Source organism: Stegostoma tigrinum, chromosome 7, assembly GCF_030684315.1.
Source record: "Stegostoma tigrinum isolate sSteTig4 chromosome 7, sSteTig4.hap1, whole genome shotgun sequence".
NCBI classification, from domain to species: domain Eukaryota; kingdom Metazoa; phylum Chordata; class Chondrichthyes; order Orectolobiformes; family Stegostomatidae; genus Stegostoma; species Stegostoma tigrinum.
Genome location: NC_081360.1, coordinates 107,162,130 through 107,175,133, shown reverse-complemented (window position 1 = coordinate 107,175,133; position 13,004 = coordinate 107,162,130). Strand labels below are relative to the sequence as shown.

Here is a 13,004-nt window from a genome sequence, read left to right as displayed (position 1 = left end):
GTACCCTGTGTGCTCCAGTGTAACAGTCTCGTACCCTGTGCTCTGTGCCCTGTGTGCTCCTGTGTAACAGGCTCATGCCCTGTGCTCTGTACCCTGTGTGCTCCTGTGTAACAGTCTCATGCCCTGTGCTCTGTTCCCTGTGCGCTCCTGTGTAACAGTCTCATGCCCTGTGCTCTGTGCCTTGTGTGCTCCTGTGTAACAGCCTTGTGCCCTGTACTCTGCCCTCCTGTGTAACAGTCTCTTGCCCTGTGCTCTGTGCCCTTTGTAACAGCCTCATGCCCTATTCTCTGTGCCCGGTGTGCTCCTGTGTAAGAGCCTCATGACCTGTGCTCTGTGGCCTGTATGCTGTTGTGTAACAGTCTTGTGCCATGTGCTCTGTGCCCTGTGTGTTCCTGTATGACAGTCTCATGCCCTGTGCTCTGTGCCCTGTGTATCAGTCTCATGCCCTGTGCTCTGTGCCCTGTATGCTCCTGTGTAACAGCCTTGTGCCCTGTGTGCTCCTGTGAAACAGCCTCGTGCCCTGTGCTCTGTGCCGTGTGCGCTCCTGTGTAACAGTCTCATGCCCTGTGCTCTGTGCCGTGTGTGGTCCTGTGTAACAGTCTTGTGCCCTGTGCTTTGTGCCCTGTATGCTCCTGTGTAACAGTCTCATGCCCTGTGTTCTGTACCCTGTGTGCTCCTGTGTAACAGTCACATGCCCTGTGCTCTTTACGCTGTGCGCTCCTGTGTAACAGTCTCATGCCCTGTGCTCTGTGCCGTGTGTGGTCCTGTGTAACAGTCTTGTGCCCTGTGCTTTTTACCCTGTATGCTCCTGTGTAACAGTCTCATGCCCTGTGCTCTGTTGCCCTGTGTGCTCCTGTGTAACAGCCTTGTGCCCTGTGTGCTCCTGTGTAACAGCCTCATGCCCTGTGCTCTGTACCCTGTGTGCTTCTGTGTAACAATCTCATGCCCTGTGCTCTGTGCCCTGTGTGACGGTCTCGTGCTCTATGCTCTGTGCCCTGTATGTCCCTGTGTAACAGTCACATGCCCTGTGCACTTTACGCTGTGTACTTCTTTATAACAGCCTCGTGCACTTTGCTCTGTGCCCTGTGTGCTCCTGTGTAACAGTCTCATGCCCTGTGCGCTCCTGTGTAACAGTCTCCTGCCCTGTGTGCTCCTGTGTAACAGTCTTGTGCCCTGTGCTTTGTGCCCTGTGTGCTCCTGTGTAACAGTCTCATGCCCTGTGTTCTGTACCCTGTGTGCTCCTGTGTAACAGTCACATGCCCTGTGCTCTTTACGCTGTGCGCTCCTGTGTAACAGTCTCATGCCCTGTGCTCTGTGCCGTGTGTGGTCCTGTGTAACAGTCTTGTGCCCTGTGCTTTTTACCCTGTATGCTCCTGTGTAACAGTCTCATGCCCTGTGCTCTGTTGCCCTGTGTGCTCCTGTGTAACAGCCTTGTGCCCTGTGTGCTCCTGTGTAACAGCCTCATGCCCTGTGCTCTGTACCCTGTGTGCTTCTGTGTAACAATCTCATGCCCTGTGCTCTGTGCCCTGTGTGACGGTCTCGTGCTCTATGCTCTGTGCCCTGTATGTCCCTGTGTAACAGTCACATGCCCTGTGCACTTTACGCTGTGTACTCCTTTATAACAGCCTCGTGCACTTTGCTCTGTGCCCTGTGTGCTCCTGTGTAACAGTCTCATGCCCTGTGCGCTCCTGTGTAACAGTCTCCTGCCCTGTGTGCTCCTGTGTAACAGTCTTGTGCCCTGTGCTTTGTGCCCTGTGTGCTCCTGTGTAACAGCCTCGTGCACTTTGCTCTGTGCCCTGTGTGCTCCTGTGTAACAGTCTCATGCCCTGTGCGCTCCTGTGTAACAGTCTCATGCCCTGTGCTCTGAACCCTGTGTGCTCCAGTGTAACAGTCTCGTACCCTGTGCTCTGTGCCCTGTGTGCTCCTGTGTAACAGTCTCATGCCCTGTGCTCTGTACCCTGTGTGCTCCTGCGTAACAGTCTCATGCCCTGTGCTCTGTTCCCTGTGCGCTACTGCGTAACAGTCTCATGCCCTGTGCTCTGTGCCCTGTGTGCTCCTGTGTAACAGTCTTGTACCCTGTACTCTGCCCTCCTGTGTAACAGTCTCTTGTCCTGTGCTCTGTGCCCTTTGTAACAGCCTCATGCCCTATTCTCTGTGCCCGGTGTGCTCCTGTATAACGGTCTCATGCCCTGCGCTCTGTGGCCTGTATGTTCCTGTGTAACAGTCTCGTGCCCTGTGTGTTCCTGTGTAACAGCCTTGTGCCCTGTACTCTCCCCTCCTGTGTAACAGTCTCATGCCCTGTGCTCTGTGCCCTTTGTAACAGCCTCATGCCCTATTCTCTGTGCCCTGTGTGCTCCTGTGTAACAGTCTGATGCCCTGTGCTCTGTGCCCTGTGTGCTCCTGTGTAACAGTGTCGTGCCATGTACTCTGTGCCCTGTGTAACAGTCTCGTGCCATGTGCTGTGTGCCCTGTGTGTTCCTGTATAACGGTCTCATGCCCTGCGCTCTGTGGCCTGTATGCTCCTGTGTAACAGTCTCGTGCCCTGTGTGTTCCTGTGTAACAGCCTTGTGCCCTGTACTCTCCCCTCCTGTGTAACAGTCTCATGCCCTGTGCTCTGTGCCCTTTGTAACAGCCTCATGCCCTATTCTCTGTGCCCTGTGTGCTCCTGTGTAACAGTCTGATGCCCTGTGCTCTGTGCCCTGTGTGCTCCTGTGTAACAGTGTTGTGCCATGTACTCTGTGCCCTGTGTAACAGTCTCGTGCTCTATGCTCTGTGCCCTGTGTGCTCCTGTGAAACGGTCTCATGCCCTGCGCTCTGTCGCCTGTATGCTCCTGTGTAACAGTCTCGTGCCCTGTGTGTTCCTGTGTAACAGCCTTGTGCCCTGTACTCAGCCCTCCTGTGTAACAGTCTCTTGCCCTGTGCTCTGTGCCCTGTGTGCTCCTGTGTAACAGCCTCATGACCTGTGCTCTGTGGCCTGTATGCTCCTGTGTAACAGTCTCGTGCCCTGTGTGTTCCTGTGTAACAGCCTTGTGCCCTGTACTCAGCCCTCCTGTGTAACAGTCTCTTGCCCTGTGCTCTGTGCCCTGTGCGCTCCTGTGTAACAGTCTCATGCCCTGTGCTCTGTGCCCTGTGTGTTCCTGTGTAACAGCCTTGTGCCCTGTACTCTGCCCTCCTGTGTAACAGTCTCTTGCCCTGTGCTCTGTGCCCTTTGTAACAGCCTCATGCCCTATTCTCTGTGCCCTGTGTGCTCCTGTGTAACAGTCTCATGCCCTGTGCTCTGTACCCTGTGTGCTCCTGTGTAACAGTCTCATGCCCTGTGCTCTGTACCCTGTGTGCTCCTGTTTAACAGTCTCATGCCCTGTGCTCTGTACCCTGTGTGCTCCTGTGTAACAGTCTCATGCCCTGTGCTCTGTACCCTGTGTGCTCCAGTGTAACAGTCTCGTACCCTGTGCTCTGTACCCTGTGTGCTCCTGTGTAACAGTCTCATGCCCTGTGTTCTGTACCCTGTGTGCTCCTGTGTAACAGTCTCGTGCCCTGTGCTTTGTGCCCTGTATGCTCCTGTGTAACAGTCTCATGCCCTGTGCTCTGTTGCCCTGTGTGCTCCTGTGTAACAGCCTTGTGCCCTGTGCGCTCCTGTGTAACAGTCTCATGCCCTGTGTTCTGTACCCTGTGTGCTCCTGTGTAACAGTCACATGCCCTGTGCTCTTTACGCTGTGCGCTCCTGTGTAACAGTCTCATGCCCTGTGCTCTGTGCCGTGTGTGGTCCTGTGTAACAGTCTTGTGCCCTGTGCTTTTTACCCTGTATGCTCCTGTGTAACAGTCTCATGCCCTGTGCTCTGTTGCCCTGTGTGCTCCTGTGTAACAGCCTTGTGCCCTGTGTGCTCCTGTGTAACAGCCTCATGCCCTGTGCTCTGTACCCTGTGTGCTTCTGTGTAACAATCTCATGCCCTGTGCTCTGTGCCCTGTGTGACGGTCTCGTGCTCTATGCTCTGTGCCCTGTATGTCCCTGTGTAACAGTCACATGCCCTGTGCACTTTACGCTGTGTACTCCTTTATAACAGCCTCGTGCACTTTGCTCTGTGCCCTGTGTGCTCCTGTGTAACAGTCTCATGCCCTGTGCGCTCCTGTGTAACAGTCTCATGCCCTGTGCGCTCCTGTGTAACAGTCTCATGCCCTGTGCTCTGAACCCTGTGTGCTCCAGTGTAACAGTCTCGTACCCTGTGCTCTGTGCCCTGTGTGCTCCTGTGTAACAGTCTCATGCCCTGTGCTCTGTACCCTGTGTGCTCCTGCGTAACAGTCTCATGCCCTGTGCTCTGTTCCCTGTGCGCTACTGCGTAACAGTCTCATGCCCTGTGCTCTGTGCCCTGTGTGCTCCTGTGTAACAGTCTTGTACCCTGTACTCTGCCCTCCTGTGTAACAGTCTCTTGTCCTGTGCTCTGTGCCCTTTGTAACAGCCTCATGCCCTATTCTCTGTGCCCGGTGTGCTCCTGTATAACGGTCTCATGCCCTGCGCTCTGTGGCCTGTATGTTCCTGTGTAACAGTCTCGTGCCCTGTGTGTTCCTGTGTAACAGCCTTGTGCCCTGTACTCTCCCCTCCTGTGTAACAGTCTCATGCCCTGTGCTCTGTGCCCTTTGTAACAGCCTCATGCCCTATTCTCTGTGCCCTGTGTGCTCCTGTGTAACAGTCTGATGCCCTGTGCTCTGTGCCCTGTGTGCTCCTGTGTAACAGTGTCGTGCCATGTACTCTGTGCCCTGTGTAACAGTCTCGTGCCATGTGCTGTGTGCCCTGTGTGTTCCTGTATAACGGTCTCATGCCCTGCGCTCTGTGGCCTGTATGCTCCTGTGTAACAGTCTCGTGCCCTGTGTGTTCCTGTGTAACAGCCTTGTGCCCTGTACTCTCCCCTCCTGTGTAACAGTCTCATGCCCTGTGCTCTGTGCCCTTTGTAACAGCCTCATGCCCTATTCTCTGTGCCCTGTGTGCTCCTGTGTAACAGTCTGATGCCCTGTGCTCTGTGCCCTGTGTGCTCCTGTGTAACAGTGTTGTGCCATGTACTCTGTGCCCTGTGTAACAGTCTCGTGCTCTATGCTCTGTGCCCTGTGTGCTCCTGTGAAACAGTCTCATGCCCTGCGCTCTGTCGCCTGTATGCTCCTGTGTAACAGTCTCGTGCCCTGTGTGTTCCTGTGTAACAGCCTTGTGCCCTGTACTCAGCCCTCCTGTGTAACAGTCTCTTGCCCTGTGCTCTGTGCCCTGTGTGCTCCTGTGTAAGAGCCTCATGACCTGTGCTCTGTGGCCTGTATGCTCCTGTGTCACAGCCTTGTGCCCTGTGTGCTCCTGTGTAACAGTCTCATGCCCTGTGCTCTGTGCCCTGTGTGCTCTTGTGTAACAGTCTCATGCTCTGTGCTCTGTGCCCTCTGTAACAGTCTCATGCCCTGTCCTCTGTACCCTGTGCGCTCCTGTATAACAGCCTTGTGCCCTGTACTCTGCCCTCCTGTGTAACAGTCTCGTGCCCTGTGCTCTGTGCCCTGTGTGCTCCTGTATAACAGTTTCATGCCCATTGCTCTGTGCCCTGTGTAACAGTCACTTGCCCTGTGCACTGTGCCCTGTATGCTCCTGTGTAACAGCCTTGTGCCCTGTGTTCTCCTGTGTAACAGTCTCATTCCCTGTGTTCTGTACCCTGTTTGCTCCTGTGTAACAGTCACATGCCCTGTGCTCTTTACGCTGTGTGCTCCTGTGTAACAGCCTCATGCCCTGTGCTCTGTACCCTGTGTGCTTCTGTGTAACAATCTCATGCCCTGTGCTCTGTGCCCTGTGTGACGGTCTCGTGCTCTATGCTCTGTGCCCTGTATGCTCCTGTGTAACAGTCACATGCCCTGTGCTCTTTACGCTGTGCACTCCTGTATAACAGCCTCGTGCACTTTGCTCTGTGCCCTGTGTGCTCCTGTGTAACAGTCTCATGCCCTGTGCGCTCCTGTGTAACAGTCTCATGCCCTGTGCTCTGTGCCCTGTGTGCTCCTGTGTAACAGTCTTGTGCCCTGTGCTCTCCCCTCCTGTGTAACAGTCTCTTGCCCTGTGCTCTGTGCCCTTTGTAACAGCCTCATGCCCTATTCTCTGTGCCCGGTGTGCTCCTGTGTAAGAGCCTCATGACCTGTGCTCTGTGGCCTGTATGCTGTTGTGTAACAGTCTCGTGCCATGTGCTCTGTGCCCTGTGTGTTCCTGTATGACAGTCTCATGCCCTGTGCTCTGTGCCCTGTATGCTCCTGTGTAACAGCCTTGTGCCCTGTGTGCTCCTGTGTAACAGTCTCATGCCCTGTGCTCTGTGCCCTGTGCGCTCCTGTGTAACAGTCTCATGCCCTGTGCTCTGTGCCCTGTGTGTTCCTGTGTAACAGCCTTTTGCCCTGTACTCTGCCCTCCTGTGTAACAGTCTCTTGCCCTGTGCTCTGTGCCCTTTGTAACAGCCTCATGCCCTATTCTCTGTGCCCGGTGTGGTCCTGTGTAAGAGCCTCATGACCTGTGCTCTGTGGCCTGTATGCTGTTGTGTAACAGTCTCGTGCCATGTTCTCTGTGCCCTGTGTGTTCCTGTATGACAGTCTCATGCCCTGTGCTCTGTGCCCTGTATGCTCCTGTGTAACAGCCTTGTGCCCTGTGTGCTCCTGTGTAACAGTCTTGTGCCCTGTGCTCTGTGCCCTGTGTGCTCCTGTGTAACAGCCTCGTGCCCTGTGCTCTGTGCCGTGTGCGCTCCTGTGTAACAGCCTCGTGCCCTGTGCTCTGTGCCGTGTGCGCTCCTGTGTAACAGCCTCGTGCCCTGTGCTCTGTGCCGTGTGTGGTCCTGTGTACCAGCCTTGTTCCCTGTGCTTTGTGCCCTGTATGCTCCTGTTTAACAGTCTCGTGCCCTGTGCTCTGTGCCCTGTGTGCTCCTGTGTAGCAATCTCGTGCCCTGTGCGCTCCTGTGTAACAGTCTCATGCCCTGTGCTCTGTACCCTGTGTGCTCTTGTGTAACAGTCTCATGCTCTGTGCTCTGTGCCCTCTGTAACAGTCTCATGCCCTGTCCTCTGTACCCTGTGCGCTCCTGTATAACAGCCTTGTGCCCTGTACTCTGCCCTCCTGTGTAACAGTCTCGTGCCCTGTGCTCTGTGCCCTGTGTGCTCCTGTGTAACAGTTTCATGCCCTGTGCTCTGTGCCCTGTGTAACAGTCACTTGCCCTGTGCACTGTGCCCTGTATGCTCCTGTGTAACAGCCTTGTGCCCTGTGTGCTCCTGTGTAACAGTCTCATGCCCTGTGTTCTGTACCCTGTGTGCTCCTGTGTAACAGCCTCATGCCCTGTGCTCCGTACCCTGTGTCCTCCTGTATAACAGTCTCTTGCCCTGTCCTGTGTCCTCCTGGATAACAATCTCGTGCCCTGTGCACTGTGCCCTGTGTGCTCCTGGATAACAATCTCGTGCCCTGTGCACTGTGCCCTGTGTGCTCCTGTGTAACAGTCTCATGCCCTGTGCTCTGTGCCCTGTATGCTCCTGTGTAACAGTCTCATGCCCTGTGCTCTGTGCCCTGTGTGCCCCTGTGTAACAGTCTCATGCCCTGTGCTCTGTGCCCTGTGTGCTCCTGGATAACAATCTCATGCCCTGTGCTCTGTGCCCTGTGTCCTCCTGTGTATACCATCTCGTGCTCTCTGCTCTGTGCCCTGTGTGATTCTGTGAAACAGTCTAGTGCCCTGTGCTCTGTCCTCTGTGTGCTCCTGTATAACTGTCTTGCTGCTTGTGCTCTGTGCCCTGCAGGCTGGAACTTGGTGCTGAGGGTGGTCCCAGGTTGTCTGGCCTGTACTTCAAACTGTACTGTTTCCTGGATGTGGAGAACGTGGCAAAGAATGGAGTGGAGTTTGCCTTCATGTTCGAACAGGTACAAACCCAACTCAATAACTTGCGATAACCAACAGCAGCAATGTCAGTTTATTAATAAGGTTGTCAGTGATGAAATAGTGAAGCAGTGGAGCTTCTCCCTGTCGAGTCTCTAACCTGGACCACGGTTAGCACAGTGGCTCTGTGCTTCGCACTGTTGCCTCATAGGACCACCGACCTGGGTTTGATTACACCCTTGAGCGACTCTCTGCGTGGAGTTTGCGCATTCTCCCTGTGTCCGCATGGGTTTCCTCCGGGTTTTCCGGTTTCCTCTAAATCTGTGCAGGTTAGGGTGGATTGGTCATGCTAAATTATCCAGAGTGCTCTGGGATGTGCAGGCTGGCTGTGTTAGCCATGGAAAATTCAGGGTCACAGGAATATCTGGGTGAGTGCTCTTTGGAGGATCATTGTAGACTCAATGGGCCAAATCGCCTGCTTCCGCACTGTAGGGTATCTATGATTGAGAATCAAATTGTTTCAGATCCAGTTATCCAACAAAATGTGGTGTTAGTTTTTACAAAATGGAGCTGACACTCCCCTCCCCCAGAGCAGCAGGTGCCCCCCTCCTCTAGACGCAGAGGAGCAGCTGCCTCCACCCACACAGAATGACATGACTGTTACACTGTTGGAGGCTATTCAGCCCATTGTGTCTGTACCAGCTCTCTCGATATTGTAACTTAGCACCAGTCTACCCCCATAACCCTGCACATTGTTTCTATTTAAATAACATGTTGGTTCTGTTCTTCTGGTGTTTCATTCCAACAAGGACCAGGAAGCTGCAATGTTAATCAACAGCTGTGCTTTATTATGGAGATGTTCACAGCGCAGTCAGCAGGTTACACCAAGCTACTTCCCTTCAAACAGCTGAAAACTTCAGCATTTCATCACGAGGTTGGACTGTTAAAGTGATAGTCCATCATACTTACCAAATATACAACATCCCTCCCATCCTTACATTGGAGTTCCTTAATGTCAGCATTCAACATATTTCTCATCAGGTGTACTATAATTATTAGGTTAGAAGTTCCAGAGTATATTGATTCCTGTGAGAGTGCTGGCACACATCTGACATCTCTTTACATTACCCGCTGGCGTTAACCTCTGGTGTTATAGGTGTCTGAGGAATATCATCTGTTGTTGTCTTTTCCTGAGATTTACACAATGTCATTGTATTTTCCACTGAGGTACTCTCTCCCTCAGATACTCCAGGATTCAACCTAGCCACACTGAAAGAACAACTCTCTTGACAATGTTTAAACCAAGATCCCAAATGAGGTCAGAAGCTGAGTGGTCCTGGCAGAACGTGATCTTTATCAATTTCTTGAATGAGGAAGTAGAGGAGTGGGTTAGTAAGTTTGCCAATGGAATGAAGGTTGGTGGAGTTGTGGGCAGCATGGAGGGCTGTTGTAGGTTACAACGGGACATCGACAGGATGCAGAGCTGGGCAAAAAATTGGCAAATGGCATTCAACCCAGAAGAGTGCAAAGTGATTAATCTTGGAAGGACGAATTTGAATGCAGAATACAGGATTAATGGCAGGATTCTCAGCAGTGTAGAGGAACAGAGGGATCTTGGGATCCATGTCCATAGATCCCTCAAAATTGCTACCCAAGTTCATAGGGTTGTAAAGAAGGCGTATGGTGTGTTGGCTTTCATTGGCAGGGGAATTGAGTTTAAGAGCCGTGAGATTATGCTGCAGCTCTACAAAACCCTGGTTAGACCACATTTGGAATATTGTGTTCAGTTCTAGTCACCTCATTGTAGGAAAGATGTGGAAGCTTTAGAGAGAGTGCAGAGGAGATTTACCAGGATGCTGCCTGGACTGGAGGGCAGGTCTTATGAGGAAAGGTTGACGGAGCTAGGGCTTTTCTCATTAGAGCAAAGAAGGATAAGAGGTGACTTGATAGAGGGCATTTACAAGATGATGAGAGACATAGATAGAGTGGATAATCAGAGACTTTTTCCCAGTATGGAAATAACTATTATGAGGGGGCATAATTTTAAGGCAATTGGAGGAAGGTATAGGGGAGATGTCAGAAGTAGGTTCTTCACACAGAGAGTGGTGAATATGTGGAATGCACTGAAGGCAGTGGTAGTGGAGTCAGATACTTCAGACACATTTAAGTGAGTCTTGGATAGGCACATGGAGGATAGTAAAATGTAGGGTATGCAGGGTATGTTCACTGCACAGTCAGCAGGGTTACACCGAGCTATATTTTGTAGCTGGTACACACTGCTGCTACTGAGCGTCGGTGGTAGAGGGAACGGGATGTTTGTGCTTGTGGTGCCAATCAAGCGGGGGCTGCCTAATCCTGGATGGTGTGAAGCTTCTTGAGTGTTTTTGGAGCTGTACTCATCCAGACAAGTGGGGAATATTCCGTCACAGTGCTCCTGACTTGGGCCTTCTGTGAAATAAGGGACACTATTTCAGGAGACAGGGTAGACCATACATTTCTGAGATAAGGAAACATTTCTTTACTCAAAGGGTGGTAACCCTGTGGAATTCTCTGCCAAACTAAGCTGTGGAGGCTAGGTCACTTAGTATATTTTTAAAAATGAGATGATTAATTTTTTAGGCATTAAATACATCAAGGGTAATGAAGAGAAAGTGAGAAAGGGACATTCAGATAGAGCCTTTGAGCACGGAAACAGACCTTTTGGGCCCAATTCATCCATATCGACCAGGTTTTCTGAACTTAACTAGTCCCATTTGCCTATATTTGGCCTATAACTCTTCAAACCTCAACTTTTCATGCACCTGACAAATGTTTTTAAATGTTGTACTTGTACCTGCTGTGGAGAAGCAGGGTAGAGTACTTGTGGACTGGAAGTCAGGGTGTTCGAATTTTTTGTGGTGGGGAGAGTATATGGTTCCTTTAAAAGATGATACACATTTCTAGGTTCGGAGATTTAAAGAAAATGCCAGCATAGATCGATCTACTTCCTGCATAAAGAGTTCTCAAATTGAAACATTTGTACTGTATGTTTACAATAAAAAGGCCTCAGTTTGTTTTGTTAGCAAGGCGACCAGTTTGAATATCAGCCAATTAATTTAAACCAGGCACTTAGAAAGTGAAAACCAATTAAATTTAAATATCAGAGATAATGGGAACTGCAGATGCTGGAGATTCCAAGATAATAAAATGTGAGGCTGGATGAACACAGCAGGCCAAGCAGCATCTCAGGAGCACAAAAGCTGACGTTTCGGGCCTAGACCCTTCATCAGAGAGGGGGATGGGGGGAGGGAACTGGAATAAATAGGGAGAGAGGGGGAGGCGGACCGAAGATGGAGAGTAAAGAAGATAGGTGGAGAAGGTGTGGGTGGGGAGGTAGGGAGGGGATAGGTCAGTCCAGGGACTGACCTATCCCCTCCCTACCTCCCCACCCACACCTTCTCCACCTATCTTCTTTACTCTCCATCTTCGGTCCGCCTCCCCCTCTCTCCCTATTTATTCCAGTTCCCTCCCCCCATCCCCCTCTCTGATGAAGGGTCTAGGCCCGAAACGTCAGCTTTTGTGCTCCTGAGATGCTGCTTGGCCTGCTGTGTTCATCCAGCCTCACATTTTATTAAATTTAAATATGGTGGTTTTGACAACTCAGGACCGATCCTAATGTAAAAAAAAGATAGATCATCAAGGATATAAAAGAAGAGGCCATTTGAAAATCGGTGTGATAGTGAACAACCATCTGAAGAGAAACTCACTGGCTCTCACAGAAATCTCTAAGCTCTCAGAGTAAGCACCAATTAAATAAAGATATTACAGCACTCTTAGCTAATATTCCTGACACAAGATTTTGATAGAGGATGGCATTCCTGACTGGAACACAATGGAGAGAAGGCAAAGGACATTCTGGAAGACTTATTCTGGCTATAATTTGAGAGATTAACTTTTATTTTTTTAAAAGTTAATTTGGTTTAGATAGGTATTACATGTATCTATTGGAACAGCATATCATTAGAATCTTGTTTTATTCAGGAACAGTTAGTAGTTAAGGGTGAATTGTTTGGCTGGTTAGTAGTTTTGTTAATTTGTTAACTGTTAGAGTTAGATAAATAAATTGTTACCTGGTGCATGTAGGGTGACTGTCAGGAGTTCATTTTATTTCACCTCTCTATAACAGATTAGGAGGTGACAGGCATTTTGCACATTTCCTTTAACAGATTATGAGATGAGGTGAGCTTCTCCAGGTGTTTTGGTTCCAGTTGTTCGGGGGAGGACCTCACCTCTGCTTCATAACACCCACCTCAATGACTTTCTCTGGCATTTCATTCCTTACTTGCACCACCCTCTGTGAAAAAGTTGCCTGTCAGGTCCCTCTTAAATCTTTCCCCTCCCACCTATGTCCTCTCGTTTTGGAATCCCCTACCCTGGGAAAAAGATATTGGCTATTCACCCGAACCATGCCTCTAATGATTTTATAAATCTCTAAACCTCCGACACTCTGGTAGAAAAAGCCACAGCCTATTCAGCCCCTCCCTTTAACACAAACCCCCCAGTCTCAGCAACGTCCTGGAGGTTCTAGCTGGTGTGTTTGATTGCAGACATTTTGTCACCATGCCAGGTAACACCGTCCGTGCATCTCCAGTGAAGCGTTGGCATTCTGTCCCATTTATTATTTAAATGCCTCAGTTTGCTGGGGTGGTTGGCACCACTTCCGGTTCCGTTTTTCAGTGGTTTCTGTATCAGGTCCAGATCAATGTGTTTGTTGATGGAGTTCCAGTTGGAATGCTAGGTGATCAAGAATTCCCTGGCATGTCTCTGATTGGCTTGTGCTATAATGGATGCCATGAGGAGAAGTCTCTCATGAACTACCCTGTCTCTGCCTAACATAATCTTGTACAGCTCAGTCAGATGCCCCCTTCAGCCCCCTCTGCTCCAGGGAAAACAAACCAAGCCTATCCTGTTACTCCCATAACTGAGACATTCACATCCTGGTGGATCTCCTCTGCATCCCCTCCAGTACAACCATATTATTCCTGTAGCATGACAACCACAATTGTTTACATTATTCCATCTGTGGTCGAACCAATGTTTTACAAAATTGTATAGACTTTCTTGCTTCTATATTCTATGTCCTGCTTAATGAAGACAAGGATCTGTATGCTCTGTACA

General features: G+C 50.6%; 1 protein-coding gene across 1 annotated transcript in view; it reads left to right on the top strand.

The window, feature by feature from the left end:
* Nucleotides 1-13,004, top strand: part of LOC125454312 (unconventional myosin-X-like) — a 286,482-nt gene that overhangs the window by 249,365 nt on the left and 24,113 nt on the right. The window contains exon 38 of the mRNA XM_059647628.1: nucleotides 7,771-7,891. Coding sequence (XP_059503611.1) covers nucleotides 7,771-7,891 — 121 coding nt within the window. The remainder of the gene's footprint in view (nucleotides 1-7,770; nucleotides 7,892-13,004) is intronic.